At 33.4% G+C, this 15,463-nt stretch overlaps 2 protein-coding genes across 7 annotated transcripts; one reads left to right on the top strand and one right to left on the bottom strand.

Moving 5' to 3' along the window:
* Positions 1-1,678: 1,678 nt before the first annotated feature.
* On the top strand, positions 1,679-10,367 carry LOC140884693 (histone-lysine N-methyltransferase EZA1). Of its 5 annotated transcripts, XM_073291530.1 has the most exons (18): positions 1,722-1,833; positions 2,136-2,230; positions 2,366-2,467; positions 2,888-3,186; positions 3,931-4,092; positions 4,979-5,063; positions 5,264-5,419; positions 5,540-5,587; positions 5,669-5,740; positions 5,909-6,072; positions 6,491-6,644; positions 7,539-7,759; positions 8,560-8,691; positions 9,233-9,320; positions 9,406-9,453; positions 9,532-9,660; positions 9,791-9,868; positions 9,947-10,367. In XM_073291530.1, exons 2-18 carry the CDS (start codon positions 2,219-2,221, stop codon positions 10,136-10,138), a joined length of 2,142 nt encoding a protein of 713 aa, XP_073147631.1. In that variant the 5' UTR covers positions 1,722-1,833; positions 2,136-2,218; the 3' UTR covers positions 10,139-10,367. The 5 variants fall into 5 exon arrangements, with proteins under 5 accessions (XP_073147629.1, XP_073147628.1, XP_073147631.1 ...); XM_073291528.1 differs by lacking the exon at positions 2,136-2,230 and having other exon boundaries at positions 1,679-1,833; positions 2,384-2,467; XM_073291527.1 differs by lacking the exon at positions 2,136-2,230 and having other exon boundaries at positions 1,679-1,833.
* A 66-nt stretch (positions 10,368-10,433) lies between these two features.
* Positions 10,434-12,525, bottom strand: LOC140884695 (protein trichome birefringence-like 6). Of its 2 annotated transcripts, XM_073291533.1 has the most exons (6): positions 12,388-12,516; positions 11,711-12,258; positions 11,411-11,603; positions 11,155-11,345; positions 10,909-11,067; positions 10,434-10,836 (listed from the first exon to the last, which is right to left on the bottom strand). In XM_073291533.1, the coding sequence occupies exons 1-6, from the start codon at positions 12,430-12,432 to the stop codon at positions 10,521-10,523; spliced, it is 1,452 nt and encodes a 483-aa protein (XP_073147634.1). In that variant the 5' UTR covers positions 12,433-12,516; the 3' UTR covers positions 10,434-10,520. The 2 variants fall into 2 exon arrangements, with proteins under 2 accessions (XP_073147634.1, XP_073147633.1); XM_073291532.1 differs by having other exon boundaries at positions 11,711-12,525.
* Between the last annotated feature and the right edge of the window lie 2,938 nt (positions 12,526-15,463).

Here is a 15,463-nt window from a genome sequence, read left to right as displayed (position 1 = left end):
GTAATAATGGTGCAACTCGAATCTTTTAAATCACACAATAACTCAAGCGTCATGGTACAATCTCTCTACCAGTAAAGACAATTATTGCACCCCAACATTTTTAATTTTTTCAATTAGGGATTTTATATAATTTTGATTTTATGAGAAAAAAAGGTAATTAATTAAATAAAGGTTTTGTAACAGATGATGTTGATAACTTTATTCATTTTTAATTCAGTCATTTTGAGGTCATGCTCGATCAAAATTGATGGAAAGATCAACTCAATCAAAATTTACAAACATTTAGGACTAAATCGGGAGCTCTAAAACATTTGGGACCAAACCAAGAACGAAGTCAATCATTTGGGACTGAATCAAGTATTTTTTCCGTTAATTTTAACTATTAAATTGACGGAAGGATCAACTCGGGATAATTTTTTAACTTTTAGGACTAAACCGAGAACATCAAAACATTTGGGACCAAACCAGAAAAATGATCAAACATATGGGACTGAACCGAGAATTCTCCCTATATTTTTAATGAGTGAAATTTTTTGTTTTAATTATTTTATAAAAAATTTATATGTGTGAAATCAATAGTTAGACATTTTATTAATATTTATGAAATTTATAATTAATTATAATAATTTTATTTTTATTTATTTATTTTTATTTGTAGTGAGCCAACCCGCGGATTGGTTCGGCTAACCCGCAATCCACCTTGGGGTTGGGTTGGGTTGAGGATTTGGCTGGCCCACCCTCTACCCACCAAACGATGGTTTTTTGGTGGGCCGACCCACCCTGTCATGGATTGGTCCTTCTGACAGCTCTAATCATATGATATCCTTCCTACACATAGTCACGTAGAAGCTCCACGTAGAATGATAGAAGTATTTCCACAAACCAGAGTATTTGTAATCTCTCAAAAAGAAAATTGTGATTATAGTTATTTTTTTGGACAATTATGACTTTCTTTACTTTTTACAATGATGATATTACTCCCATTTAAGTATAAAAAATTAATTAAAAAAAATTATACAAACACGCAACACGTAGACCTATACTAGTTTTTTTTTTCGACGGTAGACCTATGCTAGTTATTATTTTTAACCATAATATGAAAATGAAATTATCCATATATATATGATCATATATCGCCCTATCAGATAAATTACTAATTTTGGGGAACAAATTTGTTGTACGTGCCTTTTCCCTTTTCCAGTTTTTTTAAAGAAGTTGTTAGTTTTTAATAATCAATAAAATTTATTTAAAATAATAAAAACTCAATAAATATTAGTGGTAATTAAAGATGTAAATAAACCAAGTGGGTTGTGAATTATTTGAAGCTCGATTTGATAAAAACTCGAGCATTAAGATAAACGATCAAACTCAAGTTTTACGATATTCGTCTCGTTAGCTCGTGAACATGTTTGTTCGTAAGCTCGTAAGTCATTTCTTAAATTAAAAAAATAATAGTTTTAATATTTAATTCATAAATTTTACGCTTTTACTTTTCGTAAATATATAAAAATTTATTTATCAGAATGAAATTACAAACTTTAATAAAGAATTTATGCTTTTTCTAAATATATAAAATTTATTTTTTTTTACAAATTTATAATTTATACTTCTTTATGTCTTTAAACTTTAAACTCGATAAAAGAATGTTAGCGCACCACACAATGTATGCTTGCTTGGGCAGAATAAGTACACAGTGGACGATGCCTCGTCAGCATCCGCCTCCCCACGATTTTACCTTCATCTTTTTCTTTCTTGTTTCCACTGTCACTCAGTTTCTCAATTCTTGACTCCAAAAAAATCATGGTCTCCAACGCGTTGGCTTCCAAATCAAGAGTTTGTTTTTGTTTTTCCTTCCAATCATCTATGTTTCAAATTCTTTTTTCCATGTTTGATCTCTATATTTTTTCCTGTTTCGAGACGGATGATCATTGCTTTAATTGCTGATGTTTTTATTCTTTTGTTTCTTTTTTGGGTTGGATTCTTCGTTGATGATCTTGTTTTCATTTTCTCTGGTTATATATAACAAGGAAAATGATTTTTTGTTGTGTATGGGGTGTCATTTCCTACAATTTTTGTCCTTAAAGTATGGTACATGGAAAACCAAAGAACTTCTATTTTCTTGTATCTGATTGCAGGGATTAAGTGTTATCACCGTGGGTTGAATTTTGTTAATATCCTCTATTGTGCTTAAATCAATATACAAAATTTTGCTTCCTACATGCTAAAATTGGTATCACTCTGAATTTTCCTTTTCTCACCTGTTCCTTTTTTCCCCCCTCATTTTTTCAAAAATTTTTGCTCTGGTGAAATTTTTGTCACTTTGGAGATATGATTGTTTTTTTTTTGTTTGGCTTTGATTCAACAGAAATCGTTTGGGGAACAGGGCAGTGATGCTATTGCAGACTTGATGAATAAACTGACTCAACTGGAAAGGCAGATTCAGTCTGAAAGGATTGCTTCAATTGGTGTAATTTTCATAATTGGTCTCTTTTTGTATGATGTCTGCTGATTTATTCTAGCTTGTACTTGGTTGATCGTATTTGCGTATATTTTCTTTATGCGGTATATGCACCAATTGCAAGATTAAGGCATCAAACTCAAAAGACTGGATCTTAATTCTTTGTAAAGCTGAAATCTTTTTCCCTCATTCACCACGATCAATGACAGATGACTAACTTTACTTTTTATCATATGATATATGAGAAGTTAGCCTCACGAAAGATGCACCTTATGGTAACATCAGTGAATAACTATTATAATCATTAGCTTGGATTCAGAAATCTCAAGTGAATAAACTTGATAGACATTTTCGCTTTAAACTGTTAATTTTCTTCAAAGCGACTTTTCTTAGAGAAGAGATGGTTATTTAATTTTTCCTGTTGCTCAGGAAAAACTAGAGAGAAATAGCAAGAAGGTTCAAGCTTATGTCACCGATCTTAGAACATTGACTGAATCAAGGAATGATCTTGCTGTTGTAAGGAGTACTGATTCTGGAAACTTTCTATCTGAGAGAATGATTAATCCTCTCTGTAAAGTCAGCGGGATTGCTGAAGGATCTGCAGATAGAGATGCCATTAACAACAGCAGAGAAAATACTAGCAGCGAAGACATTGCATTTTCTGTGACTGCCAAACTTCCACTTGTTGAGAAGTTGCTTCCATATACAACTTGGATTTTCTTACATAGGTACCATAATCTTATGGACTTTCGCTATATGGTTTATTTAACCATGTTGTTATTTTCTCGAAGGAGGTAGCATTATCTAGTTTTTCTGTAGATCCTCATTTTTCCCCAAAGAAATATGTACCTATGATGGAAATTGGAAGTTTTTCTGAACAGAAGGTGTGAGAATTAGCATATTTATGGCATGAAATTGTACGTCGATTATATCACTGTCAAGTGTCAAGTGATGCCTGGATCAAATCATGCAAGGAAGATTTTCTGTTGTCAATAATTGTTTGGGAGCATATTGCAGTACCTTGGTTTGGATATGGTACAACTTGGTGATCTTGTAGGTGGATCAGTAGCTGTGACATGAAGCTAGCAGCTTCAGTTGAAATGCTAGTCCAAAATCACTAAACATAAAGAAGGTGGTTTAGACCACTTGCATTTGATAAATGACAGTATTAGATAGCGTTTTTTTATCCAGATACAATCTCATTATATAACATAAAAGATTTGTTTTTTATAATTTTCTATAAGAGCGTCAAGGGAGATATTGGTAATGACAGAATTTCTGCAAGCTTGTTTGATAATTTGAAGGTTTTAGGCCAAATGACTGTTTATGTATGAGAGTACAATAAGTCCTTGTTAATGTGTGGAATTTGAGTTCATTGTAAAATATGCTGGTCTTGTGCATTTTATGGCGGTTTTATATGAAGTAAATTTTATATTTATTATTGTTTTCACATGAATTCTTACAATCCACAGAAATCAGAGAATGGCTGATGATCAATCAGTTGTTGGAAGGAGACGAATTTACTATGATCAACATGGTAGTGAGGCATTGATCTGTAGCGACAGTGAAGAAGAGCTTGGAGGATTGGAGGGAGAAAAACATGAATTTTCTGAGGCAGAAGATCGTATTTTGAGGTCAGTTTGTCTACTGTTGATTATGATGTACATCATATTCCTTGGCCATGCTTATCTACCATATTTCCTGTGATTTGACTTTTTGCCAATTCTGAGAGGGCTGCTACTTTTCTAGTCTTCATGCATCATCTTGTACTGAATGACTGGGACTAGATCTGACCATAGTTCCCAGAAACCGTGGAACCAAAACTGGAACCGTTTCCTAAAACCGAAACATAAAAACCGTTTCTGGAACCGTGGAACCAAAACCGGAACCATCTCCTAAAGACCGTTTTTTTCCAGTTCGGTTTCGGTTTCTATAAACGGATAAAAAAACGAATAGACTATGCATAACTGGGTACTAGATCAAAACCACCAAAATAAATACAAGAAAATTTGAAGTGGATAAATTTGAAACGTGATAGAACCTATCTAACTTTCTAGGAGCAGGGATGGCTGCTTGATGAATTTCTCCGGAAGAAAATGATCGGGTTCCTACCGTATTAAATCATTTAGCTAAAGCATTTGCCATGGTCCCTCATATAAAGATGAAAGAAAAATTATCCTAAATTGGCTAATTAATTTCCTTGTCTTGAGAACTAGTTGCAACAAGTCCCATTTATGAGCAGTAGCTTGAAGGAGTCCCAAAGAAGTAAGAGAGCCTGTTTTAACCCAAAAAGGAATAAAACAATATCGGCACAAAGTTGAAGCCCTTTCCGTATTGCAAAAAAATTTTCCAAAATATTCTATCTCCGATGAAAACCTGTCCAATCAATGAAAACCTACACAAACCTTTGACATACTTCAAATGGTGTGCGCATAGTTTTTTTCTTTTTGCTGATTTTTGGCATTCAAAGCCCATTGGCAGTTTCCCGAATTATGTTATATGCTATTTGTGATTTTATAGGATGGCCTCTCAGGAGTATGGAGTTAGTGGTGACATTCTCAATGTATTGACCCAATTTGTTGGGGGAACTGCAGTGGAAATTGAGGTGATCCGTATATTTTATTTTAAAATCTTTAACAATTAGAAGGGATAAAATTTTCACGAATCATGGTGTTTTGTTTTGATTCATGTTTACATATTTCCTCTGAGAGGTCTGCTACTTGTCATTTGCTAATCACGTTTCCTGTATGTCTACAATTGTCTCTCTCTCTATTGTTCAGATGTATTCACTCCCATAATATGCAGGAGCGCTGTGACATGCTCATGGAAAAAGATCAGATGACCGAGGAACATAATTTGAAAAGGATTGGAGAAGTAGAGTCTGAAAATGATGCATTTCTGGTCAAAAGCCTCACAGCTGCCTTAGATTCTTTCGATAATCTATTTTGTCGCCGTTGTCTGGTAGACTTTTTTTGTTCCTTGTATTGATTTTTGTCATTTTCATTACTATTTCCCACCTTCACTATGTTATTGTTACTCTTTTTTATTTATTTGTTTTTATTATGTTTGTTTCGTTCACAGATATTTGACTGTCTTTTGCATGGCTGTTCACAAAATCTAATTTATCCTGTAAGCGGATGGTTTTTTGAAAGTACTAAGAATATTTGAGATTTCTCCGTTTGTTGATTTCAGAAAATAATTGATTGACAGAGTGAAAAGCAATACTGTTCATTTGATACCGAGGAGGGCCGTAAAGTTTGCGGTGATCAGTGTTATCTTGAGGTATGAATGATTTTATTGAGGAGATTGTAAATAGCAAGGAGGCCACATTTAATCCAATAATGTACAAGAAAACATCATTTTTCTTTACACTGCTTTTCTGCACCATCCATTGCACATTTTTTTCATTCACATGGCTTGACTTGTTTCCCTGATGCTATTGGTAATAAGGTCAGGGATGCTAAATATAAGGGAAAAGAGGTCACAGAAGTCCCGTTGAAGCATGGGTCAGATTCAGTCGGAAATTCAATAGAAGCTTCAGTGAAACAAACTGAGTGGAGACCTTTTGAGGAAGACTTGTACTTGAAAGGCACTCTCATATTTGGAAGAAACAGGTATGGAACTCTCTTTGTTTTCAATAGTTATGTCCTGCAGGTATTTGCGTAACTTGCACGAAATCCTAATTAGAATCCAATATGTTATAGCTTCTTAAGGTTAAATGTTTTATCTGGGCCAATAGTAACAAAGAAAGATGGAGAGATTGACACATTTTTCAATTCATTTTCCAACAATAGCGATTCCAAAATTGTAAATATTAACTTTAAGTTCTGAGACTAGTTCATACTGTGGTGATAAAGGCCTGGTAATATGAATAGAAGCAATAGTGATTAGTAGGCCCGAACTATAATATCATCTGTAAGAGCACTGCAAGATAATAACATGTAGGATTTTCGATTACTTCTGGGAATTTTCCCATTACAGCCAGAGTCGAAACTCTATCTTGTTAGACTAATTGAGATGTCCATTTTTCAGTTGCCTTATAGCCAGGAATTTGCTCCCTGGGCTGAAAACTTGCAAAGAAGTATCCACTTATATGTATGGTGATGGAGCAGTTATACCTCGTGGATCTTCATCTGTGATGAGCAACTTTTCCAAAGATGTAGGCAAAGCTCACATGGATAATGCGGTTTGTACTAGCTAATCCTGACCTGAAACAGTTATATGATTTCAAGTTTCTGCATCTATAACTGAACCGAACCAAAATAATTTTTATTAGCAGTTTATAGATGCCATAGGAATTAATTTTCTTGCAGAAACTGAACCAAAATAACAATTATTAGGAGTTACTAGATGCCACGGGTATTAGTTGTCTCGCATAAATTATTCTCAGTCATGAGTATTCCACCACCACGCATGTTTTCCAATTACTGGGCCTCACTGAATATATAAAACATTCGAGGATCGTGTTTCATGGTACAATCTAGTCGAAATTCTACTGCGTAGATCACTTATTTAGATAAGAAGTAACTTGGAAAGTGGCAACTCTCTTAAATTGATGTGTAAGCTCTTCGCTAAATGTCCCTCAATTTGTTCGCAATACCCTGAAATCAGGTATTTAGGCTTATAATAATTCAATTTCATTGAATACAATGTTCCGTGTGAAATTATTCCACGACCCATCTGATAAGTAGTTGTACCTATTTTAGAGTTAACCTACTATTCAACTCCATATCTAAACCTTCATTCAATATATAATTGAAGTATTGTTATTTTCATTGTGATACGGCCAATTAGGATTTCTTATCTTAACATATATCATTATTAGTCTGAAACTTTTCTTTTCATACCAAAAAGAAAACAATTCCACCTGGTGTTCTTTTTCCATTTGTATTCTGCAAATGTGAGTGGATGGTTCAAAATTACAGACGCAAATGCTACATTTTACTCGTTTCATACCAAAAAGAAAACAATTCCACCTGGTGTTCTTTTTCCATTTGTATTCTGCAAATGTGAGTGGATGGTTCAAAATTACAGACGCAAATGCTACATTTTACTCGACATTTTACCATCTTTTTACCAGGATCCAGAGTTGCCTGTCAAAACAAGAATATGTCGTAAAAGAGGTAGAGCCCGCAAAGTTAAATCCTCTTGGAAGTCTGCTGGCCATCCATCCCTATGGAGAAGGATAGCAGAAGGGAAAGATGAGCCATATAAGCAATATGTTCCATGTGGATGCCAATCGTTGTGTGGAAAGCAGTGCCCTTGCTTACAAATTGGAACTTGCTGTGAAAAATACTGTGGGTGCGTCAAGTTTAATTTTTGTTCATTCTATCTTTTGAATACTTAGAGCATACGTGAAGATCAGAGACATTTTTAGGAATCAGAAAATAAATCGTAAAGCAGTTTTCTGTTGAATTGATTGAATATAGTTTGAACCCGATGCATGGAATGAAGTCAGATTTTACAAAATTGAAGAATGCCTGGACCCTATTATTTGGTTAGTTCCTAGGATATCGCACATTATTTTACAATCAAATCATCTTTAGCTTCTCCTTGAAATAAATACCTTTACACAAGAAAAAGAGTTACTGTCAGCATCTAGAAGTGAAGGAGTTGTGTTAGGAGAATTCATTTCATCCTTCAAATATTGAAACTATAATAAAAAAGTATAAAAGTAAAAATGGTATGGTATTTCAACCAAATATCATCAAGAATAATTTTTCCTTGAGTAAAGAAGTTCATAAATTACTTGGTTCATTTCATTGCTGCTCAAAATTGCATGCATGCTAGTCATGGTGCTTTATATTGTTGCTTGTGAGTTCATTAATCTTTGAATTTGTCACCACTTTAGTTCAAAATTCTTTTAGCCAGGGATAAATGTGTTCTTTTGGAGTTATGACTCAATTAATTTGACAACATGATGTAGAGCAATTCATTTTTAAAGCTAGAAGAATAAGCATGTTCTCCTTTCATGAATTCAAAGAGCTCTGGCTATCTGTGAATCTTTTAAAATGTTAATTAGCTTAAAACCAGTCTAGCGACACAATCGATCCACTCTATTTTGACATGGTTAAAGAATAATGTGTCGCCGTTTATCTCAGGTGCTCAAAAGGCTGTAAAAATAGATTTAGAGGATGCCATTGTGCTAAAAGTCAATGTAAAAGCCGGCAATGTCCATGTTTTGCAGCTGGACGCGAATGTGACCCCGATGTTTGCCGAAATTGTTGGGTTAGGTACTTTATCCTTTTGTTCGCACATTTTTTGTTGGGTCGACAGATATTTTCAGTGTATAGGTTTAGTGCCAGACTTAAATTTAAGGAAAAGAAAGATGAGGCCAAGAGATAGTTTTTTAAATTTAGGAATGATACTGTGATAAAATAATGTTGATATCTCCTTGTTGCTAATCAGGGAGGTTCGACTGTTTCTCGAAGTGTTTCCCCTTTTTTAGGTTTATGTTAAATGCATTGTCGAGCTTTGGAATTTTTTTCTTGTTCCTTTTGAAAATCTTTTACTTTCATAACCACGCCTTGTAATGGATTTTTCGCAAACCTTCCTCTTCATGATGGGTTGATCTTTGAAGTCCTTATGGACAGCCAAAGACATCCTTTAGATTTTAGCACAACAATTTTCAATGTCCTGTAATTTCACATGCCTAGCCCCCACATACCCCAGGAAGAAAGAACGAAAAGAAAAGCCTAAACGCGCACTCACTAATTTGACATTTTTATTATGCTCAACATTGAATATGTTGAAAGTAATTTCAACATTGTGCAGCTGTGGTGATGGTTCAACAGGTGAGCCGCCAAAACAAGGAGATGGTCAGTGTGGAAACATGAGACTACTTCTGAGGCAACAGCAAAGGGTAACATATTTTCTATTTACTTTGTTTCTTCACCACTTCCTAAATTCTGTAGCCACACTCAACTCTTCTTTTGTTTTCGTCACAGATCCTGCTGTCAAAATCAGATGTTGCTGGATGGGGAGCATTTTTAAAGGTACGAGGGAGGTTTATTTTTCTACCAAGATTTTTCACATGTCAAATTGTTATGCTAACGCTGGAGAAGCAATTCCAGAACTCTGTCAATAAAAACGATTACCTTGGAGAATATACTGGTGAGTTGATCTCCCATCGAGAAGCAGATAAGCGAGGAAAAATCTACGATCGTGCAAATTCCTCGTTCCTTTTTGACTTGAATGATCAGGCAAGTAAAATCTCTTGCTTCAGAATAAAAACCGTCCCTTAAAATTTCTTGCCATTGACATAGTCATGAGCCATATATCGACTGTTATCCTCAAACTATGCAAAAGATATGATTTGTTCTCTTGTTTCAGTATGTTCTTGACGCTTACCGCAAAGGAGACAAGTTGAAATTTGCAAACCATTCATCAACTCCCAACTGCTATGCGAAGGTAGTGACTGTTTATTTCATTTCTTTTTTATAACACTACTACTGATTTCAGTGAGCTGATACATTATAGCCTCAACAGGTAATGTTGGTGGCTGGTGACCACCGTGTCGGCATTTTTGCCAATGAGCGTATTGAAGCTGGAGAAGAGCTCTTTTATGATTATCGCTATGGTCCAGATCAAGCACCTGCATGGGCTCGGAAGCCCGAGGGTTCAAAGAGAGATGGTTCACCTGTAACTCACGGTCGACCAAAGAAGCACCAATCTGGTTGAGGTCCAACTATCTTTACTACATATGATAGCCGGAACCACTGTGAGCTGTACTTCGTCGCATGCTATGTATTATACTGTATAGTAATTCTCTAGATTAAATTTTAAGTTGGGGGATAATGTGTGATGACCTGTTCCCTTGATTTACTCATGTGTATTTAGCCATCGAGCTAAGAAACTGAGCTGACTATTCGATATAATGAAATAAAAATCTCACTTGCCTATGAAAACTTATTCTTCCATTTTTAAGAAGGAAAAAAAAGGGTTTTTTTCTCCCTTTTGCTTTGGTAAGAGGTGGTGAACAATGCAGATTTGAACTAGTCTTAATGTGGGGGCAAGAAAAATTAATATCTACAGGCAAAACAGAATTAAAGAATGTAGATTTCTAGTTTACTAAACTATCCTTCGTTCTTGAATTTAAATTATAGTACAATAACTCATTCCAGCTATCAGGGACACCAGGAAGGCACCAATGGCTGCAATCTTGGATACCATTTGAAAATTTTCTTCCGTAAATGGATGGGTGACCATCTGGTCTAAAATCTGATAAACCTGTTATATTTAGTAAGGTAACAGGGTTCTTCATCTGTCTCATTATTTCCTCCACCATCAGATCCTTTTCAGAATATTGAGAGCTAAAAGTACCCATCAAGGGTCGAAAGGCATCTCTGCAATGACCGCCAGTGTTCCACAGACCTCCCCTGGTCGTGAATATGCTGTTAAAAGCTGTAAGCATAGAAATATTTCAACTATACAAGAGATCGGCAGTGTACCTGAAATGAGACGGGGCTGAGCTTGTAAAGAATATGTGTGTTTTGCGTGGACTAATGTAGTTATCGACCCACGATGCCCATGTCGACAAAGCTCTACGAAAAGCCTTGTTAACATGGAGTTGAGGATGGATCCGGTCCCCTTCCTGGTAGTAATTAATCCTGTTTGTGTTAAAGAAGTTAAAATCGATGACAGAATCATAGAATCAAGTATAAGATGGATTTGAATAGGATGAGAAAGAAGCTGACCCAGCCTTTGTCTTGTGATGACTCCACCAATGTCCAGTGTTGAATACCAGAATATCAGCTCTTCTCCATCTTGACGACCCTTTATCAATCCTATCAATACGCAATGTCTGCACTCTCCTTCCCCCTATTCTCGACGTACTCTCCCGAACCAAGAAGTGGCTAACATAAAATTCCACTCTACATTTGTAGTCCTGAAAGGATTTTCATAAATAATAATTCAAGAAAACAAGCTCAAGAAATCTGGGGAGATTTTTACCTCAAACATGAAGCAATAATTCCCCCTCTCTTTGGTTATTTTACGCCCACGGATTTCATATACCTTCTTCGGATCTTTGACTGCTCCCATTAACAAACAAAGCATGGATTCCCATTGATTCCTGTTTATTGAATCACCAACAAATACTACCCTCTTTCCTCTGATGAATTCCAGCATTTTGGTTGCATTGAACCTACAAGTTTTGTTTTTTTTTGTTTTTTTCCTTCAAATGTCAGAACTTCCTCATCGAATCTTGAAATGCAAGGTCAAAAACCAAGTTTTATGGCATAAAGACGATACCTAGGAATGTCACAATCTTGAGGCTGCCACCTCCATTTCATGTAATCTTTGTCCGCCCTTCCATTAGCCTGACAGTTGAACCCTTCATCTATAAAGGGACAGCTCGCATTCGTATACAAGGGATAGTTTTCATCTACAACCCACTCCCCTTTTGTAATGTCACAACTCACCTTATTCTTCTCTTCAATCCTATTTGGCCCAAAGGAATCATGATCGGACACTATACCCACATTATGTTCCTCACTAGCATCACCTGTTTCTAACACATCATCCAATTCTTGAAGTTGTTCTTCATCTGCAGACTCGCTGTTTACACCTTCCCTAAATTCAGTAAAGTTATCAATTTTAGACTCACTCTTATACAAGACACTCACCCCGTCTAAGGAAGTAACCAAACTCAAATTGCCCGTCAGAAATAAACTGTCTCTGGTTCCTGCTTCACCTCCCTTTTTCTGGGCACTTGAAACATCTTCGTCTCCCCCCACCAAGGCTGAGTCTTCCAGAGCAGTTTCCGAGGAGTTTCTGCCCAACCCTTTGCCAGCTTGCGCCTGAAGAGAAGTGGTATTGAAAAGAAGGCTATGGACGTGTAAACGGGACGAAGGGGTGGTGGCTTCCATAACCCAAACTGAGAAGAAGATGAGAAGGAATACAGAGATGAAGAGGATGAAGAAGAAGACCAGAAATTTGATGGGCTTGTTGGAGAAACTTGGTAGCTTCTCCATGGCTGCAAATGCAATGGTTCAGTTTTCCAGATGAGCAGTTGATCAATCATAGAGTAAAGTTGCAGATTTGGCTGGCCAAATATTTCATTTGGAACAGCTGTGCATTTTAATAATCCAAAAATAATAATAATAATAATAATAATAATAATAATAATAATAATTTCTGCTATCTATGCTATATCTCTACTTATCTTCTATTTCTAATATATTAACATATAGTTGAGACACCTAAAAAAATCACTTATGTGTGAACACCATATTTTGTATCCACTTTTACCTTTCTTTCACTTTTTTTGTTATTCATATTTATATTTCCTACCCACAACCCCACTAAAAACCTCTCACTCACTCCAATTTTTACATGAAAAAACTCATCTTTTAATGCAAAGCATATGCATTTCTCACTAGTAATAATAATATGTGAAGAAAAGGATGTTTATAAATCATCTAGTATTAAGATCCAGATTAAAAATGAGATTTTGAGAATAGAATCTAATTACAACAAATCATCTCCAGTTCAAAAAAGATTATATTTTACTATATTATTAAGTCTAAGCACTCTATACCAACTGATTTTGGTGTCATGGTGAATTTATTCCTTTTATACCCCTCATCACACTCTCTCTCTCAACTTCCTTTGCACTTCTCACTTCTTCCAACAACCTCCATCCTCCCAATTTCCTATCCACTATTTACAATAAATTTTTCTGAATTTATTTTTATTTATGTTTTGTATTATTTCTGAATTAAAGATATAAATACTTTTAAATGTCTAATTTTCGTCATTTTCATGTTTTACACACGCATCGCATGTGCCACGACGACTAATGTAAAGAAACACCTTGTAGCAGAAAAAGGATAGACTATATGGCTTGGAATATGACATGATTCTTTTTTTAAAGACCATCTTTATTTTAGTGCAATATGGAATTTATTACCTAAGAAGTAGATTTTAGGATATGATATATATTTTGTATTATTATTTTTTTTAAATTACATGTTAATGAGTGCTCGTGAAACCAGAATTTATTTTATTTTATTTTTTGAAAATTTCTCATGAAACCAGAAATTAGTTTTTAAAAAATGAAACCGGAAATTAAAAGATGGCATGGGAGTGGGAAGTGGGAAGTGGGAAGTTGGAGTGGGTGATTATGGATAATATTAATAATAAAAAAAAAAAATTTGGACACAAAGACAAAACGACACGAATTAAGAAGTTGTTAACGTGGTTATCAAAGTATATTATTTTACGCAACTTGAAGCAGTTGAATAAGAATCATCTTCGAAAGCATCGTACTTATAGGATATAACATAATACCTACATATGGACACAATGTTATAATTATTGTTTTCGTGCTCATTGTATGTACTAATCGGTTTTCTACTACCTTCGGTTTTCTATTATCTATCTATTTTATAAAAAAAAAAAAGTAGAATTTAATTTATAAATTAACAACAACATTATAATTATTTATGTAGAACATGTTAATAAACAGGAGCCTGGAGGCCAATCAGGCCATACTCTGAGCACATTTGAGTTCGACTTTAATTGAAAACTCGGAAATTTTAACTTTTTTTTACTCCAATCCTGTAAAATCCCAAAACTTCATTAGGAAAAGAGATTTGAACGTTTCGAATTCGATAATTTTAAAGACTGAATCAAATATTTTTTTAAATAAACGATGGGTCTGATATCCTTGCGTTTAATCTTTATCTTTAACTACTATAAAAGTATGAATGTATGGGCAAAATTTTTGCATTCTATATATACATTTGTATAATTTTGTTTCATATGAATGATATGTTAATGAGGGTTATATAAGTAAAATTACAAGAAAGATGGGACGAAAATGAGAAAATACACAAGAAAATTAATTGGATATAATAATTGATTGGGTGTAGTAATTTTTCACATTTAACTTTCATCTTAATAGAAGTTATTTAATTCTATAACTTTCATTTTTTACTATTGATTATGTCAAATTATCTAAAAAATTATCATACATAAATTTTATATGTTAGTATATGTATTTTTTTCATTTCATCCATGTTTTTGCAAGATTCTAATATAAATTTTTGTAATACTATTTTATTAATATTCAATCTAAGATTGAATAAATGATTCAAAATGATAGTAAAAATTATATAGTATTTTCACTATAATTATTTATTTATGTTGCAAAATTTAACAAAATATTTTAAGTAACTAAAAAAAATATTCAATATTATGATTGTGTTTAATAATTCTATACTTATATTATTTTGTTCATAATTATGGCAATAATTTGGTTGTTTAAAAAAATAATTACATTATTTCAAAGAAAAACATTGGTCATGTCAATTTATTATTGTGTAGCTTATAAACCAATAATTACATATTTCTTTATGAAAGATACACTCTAATATAAAAATAAATTACATGAGGACAATTCAAATAGTATATTAATAAAAAGTTTTCAATATAAATAAATGATTATCGTAAAAACTATATAGTATTTTCAAAAAAATTCAAAATGTTTTAAGTAACTAGACAATTAATCAAAATTTCAATATTTATTTCAATTATTTATTATGATGATTTATTTCAAAGTTCTATGTGTTTGATAATATGTTCTATACTTATATTATTTTTTCACGATTATGGTATTAATTTGGTTGTTTAAAAAATAGTTACATTATTTCAAAAAAAAAACATTGGTCATCTAAATTTATTATTGTGTAGCTTATAAACCAATAATTATTAATATTTATTTACGAAAGATACATTATAATATAAAAATAAAATTTCAAGCATTCTAAATTTATTATTGTGTAGCTTATAAACCAATTCATTGAAGGTTAATTTTTATAATTAAATAAAAGGCGTGCGAATTGACACAATGTATTTTTAATAACAAAAAAATTATAGTATATACAAATAAATTATCATGAGGACAATTCAAATAGTATATTAATAAAAAAATTTGCAACATAAATAAATTATTATAGTAAAAATTATATAGTATTTTTCAAAATATTTTAAGTAACTAGA

The sequence above is a fragment of the Henckelia pumila genome, chromosome 2 (assembly GCF_033568475.1).
Source record: "Henckelia pumila isolate YLH828 chromosome 2, ASM3356847v2, whole genome shotgun sequence".
In the NCBI taxonomy this organism is placed as follows: Eukaryota; Viridiplantae; Streptophyta; class Magnoliopsida; order Lamiales; family Gesneriaceae; genus Henckelia; species Henckelia pumila.
Note: the sequence above shows the minus strand (reverse complement) of the source record. Positions and strands in the feature narration are given on the sequence as shown.

What these genes read in the sequence shown, in the direction of transcription:
- LOC140884693 (XM_073291527.1), top strand. Translation starts at nt 1,801, where the DNA reads ATGGTCTCCAACGCGTTGGCTTCCAAATCAAGA. An exon ending in GCAGAAGATCGTATTTTGAG is followed by an intron (nt 4,093 to 4,978) that starts GTCAGTTTGTCT and finishes GTGATTTTATAG; the next exon opens with GATGGCCTCTCAGGAGTATG. An exon ending in TTTTTGACTTGAATGATCAG is followed by an intron (nt 9,661 to 9,790) that starts GCAAGTAAAATC and finishes CTCTTGTTTCAG; the next exon opens with TATGTTCTTGACGCTTACCG.
- LOC140884695 (XM_073291532.1), bottom strand. Translation starts at nt 12,432, where the DNA reads ATGGAGAAGCTACCAAGTTTCTCCAACAAGCCCATCAAATTTCTGGTC. An exon ending in CAAGATTGTGACATTCCTAG is followed by an intron (nt 11,604 to 11,710) that starts GTATCGTCTTTA and finishes CAAAACTTGTAG; the next exon opens with GTTCAATGCAACCAAAATGC. An exon ending in ATTATTGCTTCATGTTTGAG is followed by an intron (nt 11,346 to 11,410) that starts GTAAAAATCTCC and finishes AAATCCTTTCAG; the next exon opens with GACTACAAATGTAGAGTGGA.